This window comes from Antedon bifida, chromosome 11 (genome assembly GCF_963402885.1).
Source record: "Antedon bifida chromosome 11, ecAntBifi1.1, whole genome shotgun sequence".
NCBI lineage: Eukaryota > Metazoa > Echinodermata > Crinoidea > Comatulida > Antedonidae > Antedon > Antedon bifida.
Window position 1 is genome coordinate 9,263,557 of NC_136236.1, and position 16,631 is coordinate 9,280,187.

At 30.2% G+C, this 16,631-nt stretch overlaps 1 protein-coding gene across 1 annotated transcript in view; it reads right to left on the minus strand.

Moving 5' to 3' along the window:
- Window positions 1–16,631, minus strand: part of LOC144855181 (uncharacterized) — a 101,380-nt gene that overhangs the window by 67,018 nt on the left and 17,731 nt on the right. The window contains exons 14-24 of the mRNA XM_078712998.1: window positions 16,278–16,586; window positions 16,048–16,119; window positions 15,169–15,382; window positions 14,025–14,054; window positions 13,740–13,796; window positions 12,235–12,786; window positions 11,709–11,756; window positions 11,108–11,350; window positions 10,658–10,687; window positions 10,069–10,098; window positions 9,805–9,861 (exon numbers count right to left, since the gene is read on the minus strand). Coding sequence (XP_078569124.1) covers window positions 9,805–9,861; window positions 10,069–10,098; window positions 10,658–10,687; window positions 11,108–11,350; window positions 11,709–11,756; window positions 12,235–12,786; window positions 13,740–13,796; window positions 14,025–14,054; window positions 15,169–15,382; window positions 16,048–16,119; window positions 16,278–16,586 — 1,642 coding nt within the window. The remainder of the gene's footprint in view (window positions 1–9,804; window positions 9,862–10,068; window positions 10,099–10,657; window positions 10,688–11,107; window positions 11,351–11,708; window positions 11,757–12,234; window positions 12,787–13,739; window positions 13,797–14,024; window positions 14,055–15,168; window positions 15,383–16,047; window positions 16,120–16,277; window positions 16,587–16,631) is intronic.

Genomic DNA, 16,631 nt, shown 5'->3' on the forward strand with positions numbered 1-16,631 from the left:
CATATATTTGTTTCTGTCATTTAGTGAAGGAAGGAGGAAATAAATATTATATTATTATTTTAAAAAAAACACCAGAAAACAGATGATAAGCATAAGAAGAGGACAGTGTATTTCATTTGAATAAAGTAAATGTGGACAGGTATAATTCAGAAAATTATAAAATTGTTTTTCTCCTATATTATTTGTTTAACTTTATACGTTATTAATAATGAAGTTATCGTACGGTTGTTACCTCATTATAACTGCTATAATTGTTTAAAAAAATGTTATTTCACTCGAGATACATCGAGTCTATTACAAAAACCATTGAGGTCTCTTACAATTCTTTTCATTTTAATTAAATCACTTATTAACTTAAACTTAAACCTATATAAATAGAATCGGATAGTCGCATACATGTAAATGTATTTAAAGGGCAGGCCAACATAAACTGTAAAAAATAATTTTACCTCCTTTTTCCTTCAAGCACAAATACTACGAATATGACACAGATCAGGAAGAAACGTAGACTTGAACAGCCTAAACATATACTATACTTTATTTAGGCCAACATAAAGTGCGAACGTACATTGATATAGAAACAACATATCCCACGGCAACATAAACATTGCATTAGGCCTATATATTTAAGTCAACATTGGCCTATCGGTGTAAACGTATTTAGATAGAAACAAGATATTCCGCTGCAACATAAATACTTTAATACATTGCTTTTAATAAATGTAAATTGTTATACTTGCCTACTGATGTAGTCAAAATAAGCAGTTTGAACAGAACAACTTACACATAATTCTTGGACTTTTCAATGTATGCTGACGATACTGTATGAAGATTTTCTAAATAATTTAGACTTTGTACTCTCTCATAGTAACTCTCTGCTTAGCTTCGTTAAAACAAACAAAAACCATTGCCATTGTGTATGTATACAGACCATAATTCACCAGTATTACCCTGTTGATTTATTTAAAAGTATATGACTGTCATTGTCAATAGTACATGTATGCTGACGATGTTGTATGATGATTGTCTGTCTATACATACAGTGTTCACCTTTGTGAATTTTATTTAAAATGTTGTTTCTCCTATATTACTCGTTTAACTTTTAGTTAGTTGTATCAAATAAACAGTCCATTTGAACATTATACGTTTTTCGAAATAAATATTTTACTACTCATTCATAGAATAATAAATAAAGACGCATACAACATAGGTTTTGGCTTAAATAGTTTAATTAGTAAATGAACATTCACCCATGTAAAACTGCAAATAAAAGTCATAAGCAAATATAAGTTATATAGCAATAATTTTCCAATTCTAAGTAAGCACAACAGGGATGCTCAGAAAAAAATAGCCCTATTGCCATAAGTAAACGTAATTAACTTTCCAAAATAGATTATTCAAAGTCTGATTTTATGAACCCTCATTTCTTATGTTTTTGAGTGACAATATATGTTTATGTTGGAAGAACCAGTTGGCGGTACACACGACGACTTGTATGGATTTTACTGTTTGATTTTGTCATCTCATCTTTTAGAGAGAAACCTAATGACATAAGAACACTTCACAGCGGCTCTAAAGAACATTTCTTTGTGCGATAGTTGTCAGGCCATGTTTATCTTTTCGTACCGACTAATGTCATTTACAAAAGATATGCTATCACCAACATGATGATTATATCACAAGCTTTGCCACTCATCATGATTTCTTATCCATGAAGTCCTATGTATGTCTAAACAATCACTGACTATCTCACTGACGTATTAATATATCTGGCGTGTTATGGCCATACGTGGCAACCTAGTTATGTGTATTGAAAGTAAGTTGTTTTATGGAAATAATTTAATTTGAAACACACAGCCAGTGTTTTCGTTATAATGCTCTTCTTTAGGTAAGATAAATCAGAAACAAACCACGTATTTTACAGTGTGTCCTTATTCTAACGATTTTTTTTCAAGTTAAAAAAATGTTTATTTTTAAATGAAGTAAAAATAAGATTAAGAATATTTAATATCTGCATTTATCTCAAATTTAAATTTATAAAACGTCTTTTCTCGGGATTTTATAAATTATGTAAACGATTTTACAGAAAAATGGGTAAAAATAAACGTTAACAATCGTTAGAAATCTGCAATCATTGAAGTTGAACCGAGTTTAACGTTACGATCGTTAAAACTGACGAATCAAATGGTTGAAAAAGTAGGCCTACGTCATTGCAGTTAGTGAAAAATAGGTACGCGCTGACAATTCTTGAATTTTTACAACGCGATGATGTTTTTTACCTTTTTTGTGTTTGTCTATGGTCAACAATATAGGCTTATGTAAACATTAAAATGTAGCGATGATTGTTGCACCTTTGTAGAGTTTGCCTTAATACATTTGCAAAGAAAATAATTATGGTTTTTGAGGAACATTGCGTTAAAAAGTATGCAGACGTTGTTCATATGCTTGTGCACCTTCTTAAAAGTGTATTTAACAAAAAAAATATTTTTTTTTATTCTTTAAACGTAAAGAATATCGGAATACACTGTAACCACAACAACATCGCTAATCAATCCTTGCTTGTTGTTAGGAGTGTTTTTAAATAGAAATTATGAGAAAGTGTGACTTGCATTTGATATCACATACAGAATTACAGATGGACACCGATGACCACACTTTATTGCTGTGAATTTTTTAAGAAAATTATAATTTGTTTACATCCTCTCCTACTTACCCTCATATATTCCTTTTTATATTGTATTTCTATAGTAACGTGCAGCTGTTCAACTTTGTTTCTGTTTTTAACATTGTTTACTCACTTTATTAGGTGACGTGATTATACGCGATTTCGTTGCATATTGTGATCAGTTTTGGAGGCAATAACTACTGTAGAAAATACATGTTTAGCAATTCGTAGATAAAAGAAATAATTCGTGTTAAATGTAGGCCTAATGTTGTATAATATTTTTGATTTGCATTTTAATTTGAATGCAATCTATTTGGAAAAACACATTATTTAAAGCTATTGAATTATTTTTTCAACATTGCGCAGATTTCACTTTAAATTCTTGAATATAGGTACATATAATTATTTTATTTATGCTATGGGTATCAGTGGCTGGATCTCAAATGGAAATACAAAATAAAAAACTATCATGTTTGTTTTATACTTTCTTTGGCCATTCTTTTAACATACATTATTATGTGAAACCAAGGTTGTTAATGAAATCAAGTCTTTTAAAATATTTGTTGTTTAAATAGTTTTTTTTTTCTAATAACCAATATTGTATTTTCTAAAATAAAATTTACCTTACATTCCCACATACCCAAAAGATCAAGTTACTTATACTTTTTCAATAATTTCGCCGAATTGGCATATAATTATAAGCAAAACAATACTGTAGGATCTTCTTTTTAATATTTGATTAAAAAAATCCACTGTGAAGCTGTATACATTTAGCAGACTTTTCCATGAAGGTAATAAACAAAACAAAAATAGTTTCAAGTTTTTTTTTATTTCTTAAGTTATTAAGTTTAAGTGTTCTTGCTTGAAATTATTTATAGTTGTACTGTCTATAACATTGTGTTCCATTTGTCTAAGAATATTGTGTCAACATAGTGTATATTAAAAAAAAACTCAAACCATTAGGAATGATTAAACACCATTCCCACTTAAGCTAAGGGAACCACACTAAAATTAAAATAATCTCCTGTCTAAGTGAATATGATTTAAGGTAAATACTTATTGAGTTAAATGAAATACTTTATATATTTAAGGGAAATCTCACTTCAGTGTGATGGGTGAATACGGCCACTGGTGTATTTAACAAATTATATATTCTAAAGATTTCTTATAGAACGCAGATATGTATTTAATTATGTTTTCATTGAATAAATAAATAAATTAGAGCGCATTATGCTAAAAGTATATGTTTTGGACATTTAGCTTTTTTCTATTTTATTCTACAGGAGCATACTGGGAATTGTCAACTAACGTTCATAGCATAAAGTTGTTTTTGAGTACAGGATATTTTCTTCATATTGAACCAGAAAGACGTGTAACTGGTACACGGAATTCCAAAGACAACTATGGTAAAAAAAAATAACAATATAATATTTCTAAGAATAGTAATTGTTATAGTAGATTTTTTTTTTCAAATACATGTATAACGTAATAAATTCAGACGATCACATCAATCATAACCTGAACTTCATCATAATTTTTTGCAGGTAATGATTTTGGTCACCCCGCCAATGGATGTTTTGCCAATTAAGGACAACTTATACCACCTCCATATATGGCGGTGTTACAATTATTACAATTTTCTAAACAACGGACGTTTTTTTTTTGCTCTACATTAACATTAGGCTTTGCACTACGTTTATCAGCAACGTCGACTCTTAAAAAACTAAAAGAAAATAATAAATAAAAATACAAAACCAACTTTAATGTTTTGTATTTTTATTTTAAATGACGTATTCGTAAATTGTCGAATTATAGCGTGATATAATAGTAATGTTATGTGGTTAAATAATAAATTCAATTTTTTTAATCATATAAACATACAAAGAAAAGGTTGGTTTTGTATTATTTTAAATACATTTTCTTTTTTTCATAATCAAATCCTTCAATCCAACATAATTCATCGTCATAATTTGTGTTTTATTTGCATTGAAAAGGAGAATGGTTTATTATCTAAAAGGTATCTTCATCAATATGGTAATGTATCATAACGTAATCCTATTGTTTTACAATTTGTTTTGTTTTATAAACGTAAGCCGTTTGTGAAATAAAGATTAAGTGCCGAAATGTAACCTTGGCGTACGAATCCATATTTTTTCTAGCCACCCTTATCTGACTATTGATGAACCACAATGTACACTGCATGCTATTCGGAGCTTTAAAGTAATGCATTGCAACATAACCAATAGAAATGTGCTTGTAAATACGTCAGGTTAACAATAATTATTACTTAATTACCTCCATGCAGGTACACGTTAAGCTACACGTGTCCAAATCGAAATGAATGTCTAGAAGGTATGACGTCAATGAAATCCGCCGCGGAATCAAACGTAGGTACGTTTTACTTGCCGCGCAGTCATATTTTATGGGAATAACGCCATGGTGATTCGCGTGTAGTGCTTTCATTCTATGGGAGTCTTCTTACTTCTTTCAGTAAACACCGACAAGTATTGGACCCGTTTCCAGCTGTCACTACTAGATACGTACTAACCAACTAACAGTAATTCATCATTTTAAGTCATCTACATTAATATTATTATTTAATGCTCTTGTTTGGACAGAATAAAAATTAAACACAACGTTCATATCCTTATTTTTATTGTCATACATATATTTTCCTAAAAATGAGTATTTAGAACCAATAAATAGAATGATGGCATTTCATTAAAAAAAACGTATCCTGAAACTTAAAGTAGCTAGTTTGGTACAACCTTTATACAATACACATTTTTGATAAATTTCCTTCCTGTGTCGTAGTATATTTGTACAAATAAGAGTTAAAAAAGAATGTTGTTTTACAGAAAGATATAATCTGTGATCACCCCTACCAGAATTTATTAATTAAGGCATCAAAGTGATATCGGATAGTTATCATCTAATCTAAAACAAACATTTGTAAATAATAATTATTGACCAGTCTAAATAGTGATCTTCTTTCGAGTTTTAATGTTTTGTTTTTAAAAGAATGTAGACCTATTACTTTTTAATACGCTCTTTATAAATAAATTATTTTACTTTAACCCTACTAAATATTTCATAAACGATCGTGGAATGTATTTTCTGTAAGTTTATAATTTATGAAATTTAAATTGTGTTAAATAAATATACACTAAATCACTAACGTTGATAATAAAAATGCAATCCGAGTGATCAGTTTACCACCGGGATATGACTTTTAGTTGTTATACACTGCAAAACCTGAATGAATCGTTTTCCATTAGTCCATTGGTAAATTTGTACTAAGTGTCGATATTAGTTATACTGCACGTAACATTTATATTCAATGGTGATATTTAATGGTTGTATTGTACGTTTTCATTACACTGCTGTATTCAACTCACAAATATGAATTATTTGTATACTAAATAACATCAACAATTGATAGTAAAACACAAAATAATATAAATTATGCGCTAAATAATTAGTATGAAGAAACTGACATAATTTGTTAACATAAATCATGAAAATGTACTGTATTATTTCATTTGTGTACAATTTAAACTGACGTAAATCCTCTGAACATAAGGTCGGCAATATGAATATCATATACTATTTAAATTTCAAAAGGCACAATACTTTCACTACTACGTTCAAAACATATCTACACCATTGACGTAGGTGGTTTACTACTTTTGCAGTAGTATCCACATCGTTAACTTGGTGGTCTACTATAATTGTTCCAAACTTATCTACATCATTTACTTAGGTGGTCTACTACTTTTCAAAATTACCTACAACATTGATTTAGGTGGTCTAATACTTTTAAACACTTATTTAGACCATTGATTTCTACTGAACAGATGAAGTTTAAATTTATTAGGAAAATTCATTTGAATTCGATTCTGAGTATACATTTACTTGACCGACATTGAAACTATAAAATGGCCGAAGCATCGGTAATAGTGTGTGATGCTATATCTAATCTTCTAACTGTTCAGCGACAACAGTCATCGCATTTGCCTTTAAATCTCCGATAAAAGACTGCAATTTATCTTCCCTAAGTACACCAATATGCTCAAGGTTCAATATCAAAATCCACTGGTTATAACATTGTTCATAAGAAACATCGTTTAGATGACGGATCTTTTGAATATTTTCTCTCGAAAGTGCGTTGCCGAATTTAATCAGCTTCTGTCGATACAGAGAGAAGGATTTAATTGTACGATCCACTTCACCGTACTTCTTCTTTATCAGCGCGTTGGCTTCCAGAACACCATTGGTTCCAGTTACATTAATCATATCAACAATAACGTCAATGTTGGTAGAGGTAAGACGGCCAGAGGATTTCAATAAATTGAATAATTCCATCGTGCTTTCCGTCTTTTGTAGATCACTGTAAGATGTTATTAGGTCTTTGCACAACACCTTCAATTTATCAAGGACACGACGCTTATCATACCAGCTTGATACTTGTACCAACATTGTCTGAAATTCCTTCTCGATTAATTCTGTACAAAGAATAACAAAAAACAATTAATATTTGTTTGTATAAATTGTATTAAGCATAGTAAATTAGGGAGTACAATTGGATAAGTTATTATCAATCAATTTAGATAATTTACCAGATAGTTTTTCAGATTATGATTAGAAAGTTATGAAACACAGTTAATGTAATAATAAATGTCTACTTCAATACAACAATATAAACTACCAATTTTATTTATTTTTATCTTTTTATTCAACAGTCTTTGTGTTAATAATGATATAACAATTATAAATTTAAGTGTATCATCGTTATCATTATCTACTCTGACATTATAATGTCTTGTTGACCATTACCATATCATTATAATCCTTATCTAATTTAGCATACCACCTTGATTTAAACTAGATGCCACAATAACACCTGTGATAAATAAATATAAACCAAGTAGTTCCATAAAGAATAGACATTTCAGATTCGTAGTGTTACATTTTAAGATGCATCCAATGTAAGATCACCAACGAAAACATTTAATCTAATGTATTTGTGTTAGAATTATGTTTACAAGGTTGAGGTGGAAATCGTAAAATCAATGCAAATCGTAACAAATAATTTAAAATAAATCAAAATATGCGACCTAATACTAAACATCAAAAAACATAACATCAGGTGATTAATTTGTTGATCAAATATCATTGATCAAAATATCTAGGATAAATATGATACATACGGTCATATAAACATCTTTATTGGAGGTCTATTAGCAAATTTAATGAATATAAAACTGGTCGTTACACTATGGAATACCATCATTTAGCAATTACTACTACACTTTGCACTCTACACCTTAACCACGACGAAGCTTAATAATTATAACATTTTCTTGACAAATGTTTGTTTCTAGATTGTCACTCATAAAACCTAAAAGATAGTTGTAATCACTAGAAGGCAAAGCCAAGGAACATGGTTTTGGTAGTGTTGTATATTATTATTTAGATACACATTTGCACAAAGCGATTCAAATTTTGTTCATCATCTAAGTCATCATCACTATCATCATAATGAAAATAACCAAGTCATTATTATCTTTATTTACTGGTAATTTACCTTCGCCTGGATTACTTTGGCGACTCATTGGTGCGGTTCACTTTCGTCACTATTGCCAAAAGTGATCAAAGGTTGATGTCACTTTCAACATTATTGTAATTATCTAAACGTGTTCATTATTTGTACGCAATGTTGTAAAATTGTTTATACACATTCCTTTATAACAGTTCTCTGTTTTGTTATGTTGACGTGTGACAGTGAGTTCTTAATGAAGAAAGTTGTACAGTTTAATTAATATTCACTTAATATAAACCAATACAATAATATATACAACATACCTGTAGTTGAACTGGATGCCCCAACAACACCTGTAACAAATAAACAATACAATAACTATTTCCAAACAAAATATAAATTCCAGATTTCTTGTGTTACATTATAATGATCATAATGATCTAAAACTATAATTTTAGGTATCCTAACTTAACTAAATAATACTAATGTCAGCGCCTTATCAAACGAGCTTTGATGGTGAAAACAAGACTTGTTGAAATTGTACTAGAATACACATTTTAGCATAATGTTTATACCAATTATTGAACATTATCGGTATTTGTAAGTGAAAGAATATATTAACTAGAATTTAATTCGTCACTTTGACGAATTATAGGTGATCATTTTTATCGTAAGTAGTAGCTTCTTTGCACGTTCGTTAAGACGACTTGCAAATTTCTCTAGTTTGCCTGGTTCATCTTTCAATTCTTCGTTACTCTCTAATTTGAAAACTACATCCCAGATATTTGTTAATCCAAAATGTTCAAGGTTGTAGTAGGCAATAACATGTGATAAACTGTCTCCTTCAACTTGATGTAAAGCAGCAAACAACCGTTTTCGATATGGCGACATTGGTTTTATATTAGTTTGAGTTTGTTTAATATTGTTATCCTGAATATAATCAAGTACAAGATGTTCAGCAACCTTAAATTCTGTCAGTTTTGTGACCTCCAGGAGTAACTTGACATTAGAAGGTTCGATATAACCTTTTGTCTGGAGTTTATTAAACAAATTGTGTGCTGTTAAGCCACGCCCTTCAAAGTCTCCTAAGGGCAAGTGATCGTATAGGCATAGTTTTACCAAACGACAGTGATCACCAGCATAATGTTTACTAAGATTTGCTTTTAAGTCCTTGAATTTCTCATTCAAGTCTGCCATTTTATTTACTTTTTGGTTTGCTGCAAAAACAAAGTTTATACCAAATGACCTAAGTCTACGTAGGAAGTAGATTCTTCTCCGTGCCTTTCTAATAATGTTACGTGTGTTAATATGCCATTTCAGATCATTTGAAATATAAAATTAATGTGAAGTATGTGTGAAGTCTTTTACCTATTGTCTTCTAAGGACCAAATTCATTCCATTTTGTAATTTATGACCACTTGTTGGTTATCAAACATTATTGAATAGTTTCTTAAAAGAGTGCTAAATATTCATAGATTATTTACATACCTTTTCTGTTAGCTTTGGTTTAAAATAGACTGTGTCAAAATAACAAAATATATTCAAACATCGTGACAATACCCAATATCATTATTATCTTTATCTACTGGTAATTTACCTTCACTTGGATGACTTTGGCGACTCAGTGGTACGCCTTCGCTTTCGTCACAATTTCCTAAAATTGATCAAAGTGCGATGTTACTTTAACAATTATTGTAATTATCTAAACGTGGTCATTATTTGTACGCAATGTTTGTAAACATTGTTTTTATACGTATCGCAAATGTCCTTGTTCTGTGTGACAGTGAATAATTAAGAATTTTTTAACTTTTAATTAATATTCACTTAATCCATAACCAAAACCATAATAAATATGACGTACCTTGATTTGAACTGGATGCCTCAACTACACCTGTAAAAATTAAACAATACAATAACTATTTCCGTACAAATTAGAAATTCCAGATTCTTTTTGTTACATTATAATGAATACTGTGTCGTATCAAAAACTGTTTTACAATTCCGTGTGATGACAATTATGGGTAGTGAGTTATTAATGGAGGAATTAGTTACTTAACATACACTTAATCTCTAAACCGTTATTTATTTAACTCTGATAGAGAACATTGTGACAACAATAGATAAAAACACATAAGCATATAAAAAAGCTCAACATATTCACGAAAAAAGAATAAAAAATACAATTTAGAAGGCGGATAAAACAATATAAAAGTTGAAAAATTGAACATTTAAAGATATCAATTATAGTTGAATTTTAAATTGTTAATTAATAATTGTATATATTTAAAATTTGGGAAAATATTAATATTGCACAGAATTTAGAAAAAGACGAAGGAGTTGCGTAGCGATTTTTTTCCGTGTCAATTTGTTTTTAAATAGTCCTTAAATGATTTAGAGACACTACATTTCTAATTTTAAAAGGAAGAAAATTTAAATAAAATATAACATACCTAGATTAGAATTTGATGCCCCAACAACACCTGTAACAAAAATAGTTTTCGTTGTGTTACATTAAGATGCAAGAGTGTGTAGCGTAAAAATCATCACAAAATTATTCAAAAATCAACGGAATCTGTAATATAGGCCTATTTTTGTATGAAGAATACTTCAAAACGAGTAGAGCCCAATAGAAAACGTAAAAATAAAAACAACCCTTAGACAATAAATGTGTTGGCTGATATTATGATACATTCGATCATTACAAACATCTTCTAGATTGTACGGTAAGTTGTTTGGCAAATGTCATGGAAAAAAATGGTCGTTACATACCAAAGCGGGTAATACATAGATTGAAATAAATATAACAGATTGAATTACAGACTATAATTAAAAGTGTGTCAAAATAGAGTACTGTATTTAAAACTTCTGCTAGTCATAAATAATACTAATAGTATAGATACCTTGATGTCCTTGTGATGGCACATGCACTGGTGCTACCTCTGGCACATGCACTGGTGCTACCTCTGGCACATGCAATGGTACTACCTCTGGCATATGCACTGGTGTTACTTCTGGTACATGCACTGGTACTACCTCTGACACTGGCTCAAGCTCTTCATTTGCCTGAGGTACTGAGTCTGGCTCTGACTTCGGCTCTGTCTCTGTATCAGGCACTAGCTGATTCGCCTGGTTAACTCCTGACTCTGATTCATAAAAAAATTAGTTGGTGTTTATCAAATCGCATTTGTGAACATTACGATACATGTTTGACATTGTAAAGTTTTAAAAAGTCATTTTAGGTTTTTAAAACCATTCATCGTCTGCTGACAGTGTGCAGTCAACTGTTTACCTATTGTCTAACTAAGGACCAAAGTTTTTAAATTTTGTAATTTAAAAACCACTTAAAAACATTATAGTTTCTTAAAAGAAAAAAGAATATTCATAGGTTATTTATTTAGTTAGTATTGGCTTAAAATAGACTGTGTCAAAATAACAAAATATATTTAAACACATCGTGACAATACCTAATATCATTATTATCTTTATCTACTGGTAATTTACCTTCACTTGGACGACTCAGTGGTGCACCTTCGCTTTCGTCACAATTTCCTAAAAGTGATCAAAGTGTGATGTTACTTTAAAAGTTATTGTAGTTATCTAAACGTGTTCATTATTTGTACGCAATGTTGTAAACAATATACGTATTACAAATGTCTTGTTCTGTGTGACAGTGAATAATTAGGGTAAGAAAGTTGAAACTTTTAATTAATATTCACTTAATCCATAACCAAAACCATAATAAATATGATATACCTTGATTTGAACTGGATACCCCATATTTCCAAACAAAATATAAATTCCAGATTATTTGTGTTACATTATAATTATCATAATGATCTGAAACCACAATTTTAGGTATCCTAACTTGACTAAATAATACTAATGTCAGCGCCTTATCAAACGAGCTTCGCTGGTGAAAATAAGACTTGTTGAAATTGTACTAGAATACACATTTTAGCATAATGTTTATCCCAATTATTGAAAATTACCGGCATTTGTAAGTGAAAGAATATATTAATTAAATTACCTCTATCAAGTAGTAGCTTCTTTGCACGTTCGTTAAGAAGACTTGCAAATTTCTCTATTTTGCCTGGTTCATCTTTCAATTCTTCGTTACTCTCTAATTTGAAAACTACATCCCAGATATTTGTTAATCCAAAATGTTCAAGGTTGTAGTAAGCAATAACATTTGATAAACTGTCTCCTTCAACTTGTTGTAAAGCAGCAAACAACCGTTTTCGATATGGCGACATTAGTTTTATATAACTTTGAGTTTGTTTAATATTGTTATCCTTAATATACTCAAGTACAAGATGTTCAGCAACCTTAAATTCTGTCAGTTTTGCGATCTCCAGGAGTAACTTGACATTAGAAGGTTCGATATAACCTTTTGTCTGGAGTTTATTAAACAAATTGTGTGCTGTTAAGCCACGCCGTTCAAAGTCTCCTAAGGGCAAGTGATCGTATAGGCATAGTTTTACCAAACGACAGTGATCACCAGCATAATGTTTACTAAGATTAGCTTTTAAGTCCTTGAATTTCTCATTCAAGTCTGCCATTTTATTTACTTTTTGGTTTGCTGCAAAAACAAAGTTTTAGATGACAGTAATAATTGTACCATCTTATTATCAGAAATTCAATTTGAATTGTTATCTCAGTTATCATCAATCAAAAGAATAATAGTTTGGCTTACTGCCATAATAAAATCATAAACATCCATTTACAAATATTTCTGCTTTCATCATTAGAATGGTACATAGTATATCTAAATAAAAAATGGCTACATTAATGTATGTCCGAGGTAATGAGCCTGGCTCTGATTCTGGCTTTGTCTCTGTAACTGGCACTAGCTGCTTTGCCTCGTTAGCTTCTGACTCGGATTCATAAACAAAAATATTTTATTTGGTGTTTATTCATTCGCATTTGTGAACATTATGATATTGAAATGAATGATGAAAATGATCATCTGTGATAGCCATTGCCTTTTTTAGAAGACGATCAGAAAATATTTTCTCCAAAGGCAATTGGGTAGATCCAATTATACGCGATGCGGTCTTGACTATTCTATTTAGGTCACGCCTTTTATTTTCGGTAGCGCTACCGAACCATACCATTAAAAAATACGTTATGACACTCTGAATAACTGACCTATAGAAGGATGACATTATAGCAGAGTTTATGCCAAATGACATAAGTCTACATAGGAAGTAGATTCTTCTCTGGGCCTTTCTAATAATGTGTTAATATACCACTTCAGATCATTTGAAATATAAATGTGAAGTATGTGTGACGTCTTTTTACCTATTGTCTAACTAAGGACCAAAGTCATTACATTTTGTAATTTATGACCACTTGTTGGTTATCAAACATTATTGAATAGTTTCATAAAAGAGTGCTAAATAATCATAGATTATTTACATACATTTCTGTTAGCATTGGTTTAAAATAGACTGTGTCAAAATAACAAAATATATTCAAACACATCGTGACAATACCCAATATCATTATTATCTTTATCTACTGGTAATTTACCTTCACTTGGATGACTTTGGCGACTCAGTGGTGTGCCTTCGTTTTCGTCACAATTACCTAAAAGTAATCAAAGTGTGATGTTACTTTCAACATTATTGCAATTATCTAAACGTGTTCTATATTTGCACGCAATGTTGTAACATTGTTTATATACGTATCAACAAATTCCTTTATTACAGTTCTCTGTTTTGTTGATGTGTGACAGTGAGTTCTTAATGAAGAAAGTTGTACATTTTAATTAATATTCACTTAATCTAAACCAATACCATAAAAAATATGACATACCTGTAGTTGAACTGGATGTCCCAACAACACCTGCAACAAATAAACAATACAATAATTATTTAAAAAAGAACGACGTTTCGAGTCGAAACGTCGTTCTTTTTTAAGCGTTATTTTTATATTATGTATTTACAATAATTATTTCCATAAAAAATAAAAATTCCAGATTATTTGTGTTACATTATAAAGATTAGGCATATAATGATCTGAAACCACAATTTTAGGTATTTTAAGTTACCTACTAAATAATACTAATGTCAGATGTCTAATGTCTTATCAGAAGAACAAAGCAATATGTGAAGGGATTCTAAACATTGATGAATGTAAGAACACGTTTGAAATGAAATCTAATAAGGATTTAGGCAGTGATGGTTTATCAAACGTTTTAGAATTCCATTGACACCCTATGTAATGCTTTTAATTGTTATTTTAATAAATGCCAATGGTCAGTTATCGCAACAACAAAGGAACAACAGAGGAATAATCTCTTGATGTGCAAACATGGTATTAAAACAAGTTTTAAAAAGCAGGAGATCGATAATGCTATTACTAATATATTACAATTGATAGTTTGTGACATAATAGATACTGATCAGAAATGTTATATTAAAGGAAGCTTCGCTGGTGAAAACAGTACTTGTTGAAATTGTACTAGAATACACAGATAGTTTTAATAAATAAATTGTCATTTGGTTTAGGTCAGGACTCAATACAATGGGTTGAGACTATCGATTACAACGAGTAATGGATCATTAGAAAGGATTTTGGAAGAATATTGGTATTATACAAGGAAATGGCTATAAATGTAAGAAGTAACATGAGGTTAAAATTGCTTAGTTAGCTGACGATACAATACTTTTGGCTAGACTGAAAAAAAGTATTTAAACTTTAGACTTAAATGAAGTAGAGTTGTTTTATAAGCTAATAGCAGCATGTTGTAACAATGTATAGAATATCAATAATGATTCTGCTACAGTAGTACAGTACTTACTACTGGTAAGAGGAATGAAGATATCACAGCTAATAGCAGCATGTTTTTGTTTTTCAGTTTCCTGTGCTGTAGGGATGAGTAAGAGTCCTTCATGAAGAAAGTAGTGTATTAATGAAAATGTACTTTAAAAAAGAGAATAAATTTAAAGATTCTTACATCCAAACTGCCGCTTGTAACATGTGACATCCATTGTAATAGACTCGCCAGTTTCTGTGCACGTTAACTTCCTGCATTGGAAATCTTTAAGAATTTGAAAATGCTTTTTGTCTGATTGATCACTACACTGACAAGGAATGCATCTCTTGAATGGAATCCCCCTTCTACCACCATCTTTAGTTTGCTCGAATGACTTCTCAACTGTTGACAAAACCTAAAGATATAAATTTAATGTTGATTTGAATTTAATTGAATTTAAGATATCATATCAACAAATATGAAAGCATCAATGATGCAGTAGCTCACAATGTAAGACATTTTATGAGAACTTGATTCAGAATAAATCTTTTAATAGGCAGTACACATTAAAATTACTTACAATTCAATTCAAAAACATGGATGTAATTTGTTTACGCTGTTTACTGTTCTACTCTGTGTCCAAAGTTGGATCACCGCCTTTTTTAATGACTTAGCTTCCCGGGCCTAACATTAGTCAATGATTTACGATGGATAAATTTAATAAACAATAGGTGTGTTATAAAACAAATAATGAATGTTTTGTATTCATTGAATGGAGAGAATATGTTATTCATTGACTGCTCTATTTTCAACTTGGCTCTCTGCTTCGTTAAAAATAGTGCAGATAATTGTTCAACTCATGAAATATTCTTACCATTCAACTCATAAACATTCATTATTATACAGGTACTATACATTGCAATGTTGGAAAATAATTTGTAATTGATTTGTAAAATCAGTATACATTGTATATATGCAGACATTTTCAGACATCAAGCAAACCTAAGAGAAAACTTTCTACGTGTATTTCCATAAACTACCTCCAAATAGATAGATAACATAACTGGTATAGAAACATACCAATTTACATGCTTCAGCTGAAGGTTCCTCCTTACTCGTTTTGTCAAAAGAATCTGTTCTTCTAATAGCCATCTAGAAAGTGAAAATAGATGTGATGTTTTGTTATCAGAATTTAGTTTTATATGCATTTAAAGTAAATTCTGACATGACAGATCAGGGAAAGACTAAGCAACAATATTTAACTTTCATAATTTAGTGATATTTATTGAACATTAGAGATTATATATTACCTTTAACAAGAACTTTCGCTCATCATTCTTAGTAATATATTTGTCAAGAGACAAAATCACATGATGATTTTCGTTGAGGTTAAGTTCTGCATAATTACATGACAGTATTGGGTCAACTCCTTCCTTTTGAAATTTATTAAGGAATTCAATAATTAAATATGGAAACAACACGTCTGGCAGATATCCCTCAAAGTCGTAATAGATAGGCCTACTGATAGATTGTAAATCATCAGGTACTTGTCTCACTTGACTTTTCTTGACAGCAAGTCGCAGTGGCACAAAAAAGGACCGTTTTCCATTTCCAGATTTCTGAAATTGTTAATTCATAACAATGCCATTTAGATTACTTTAAGC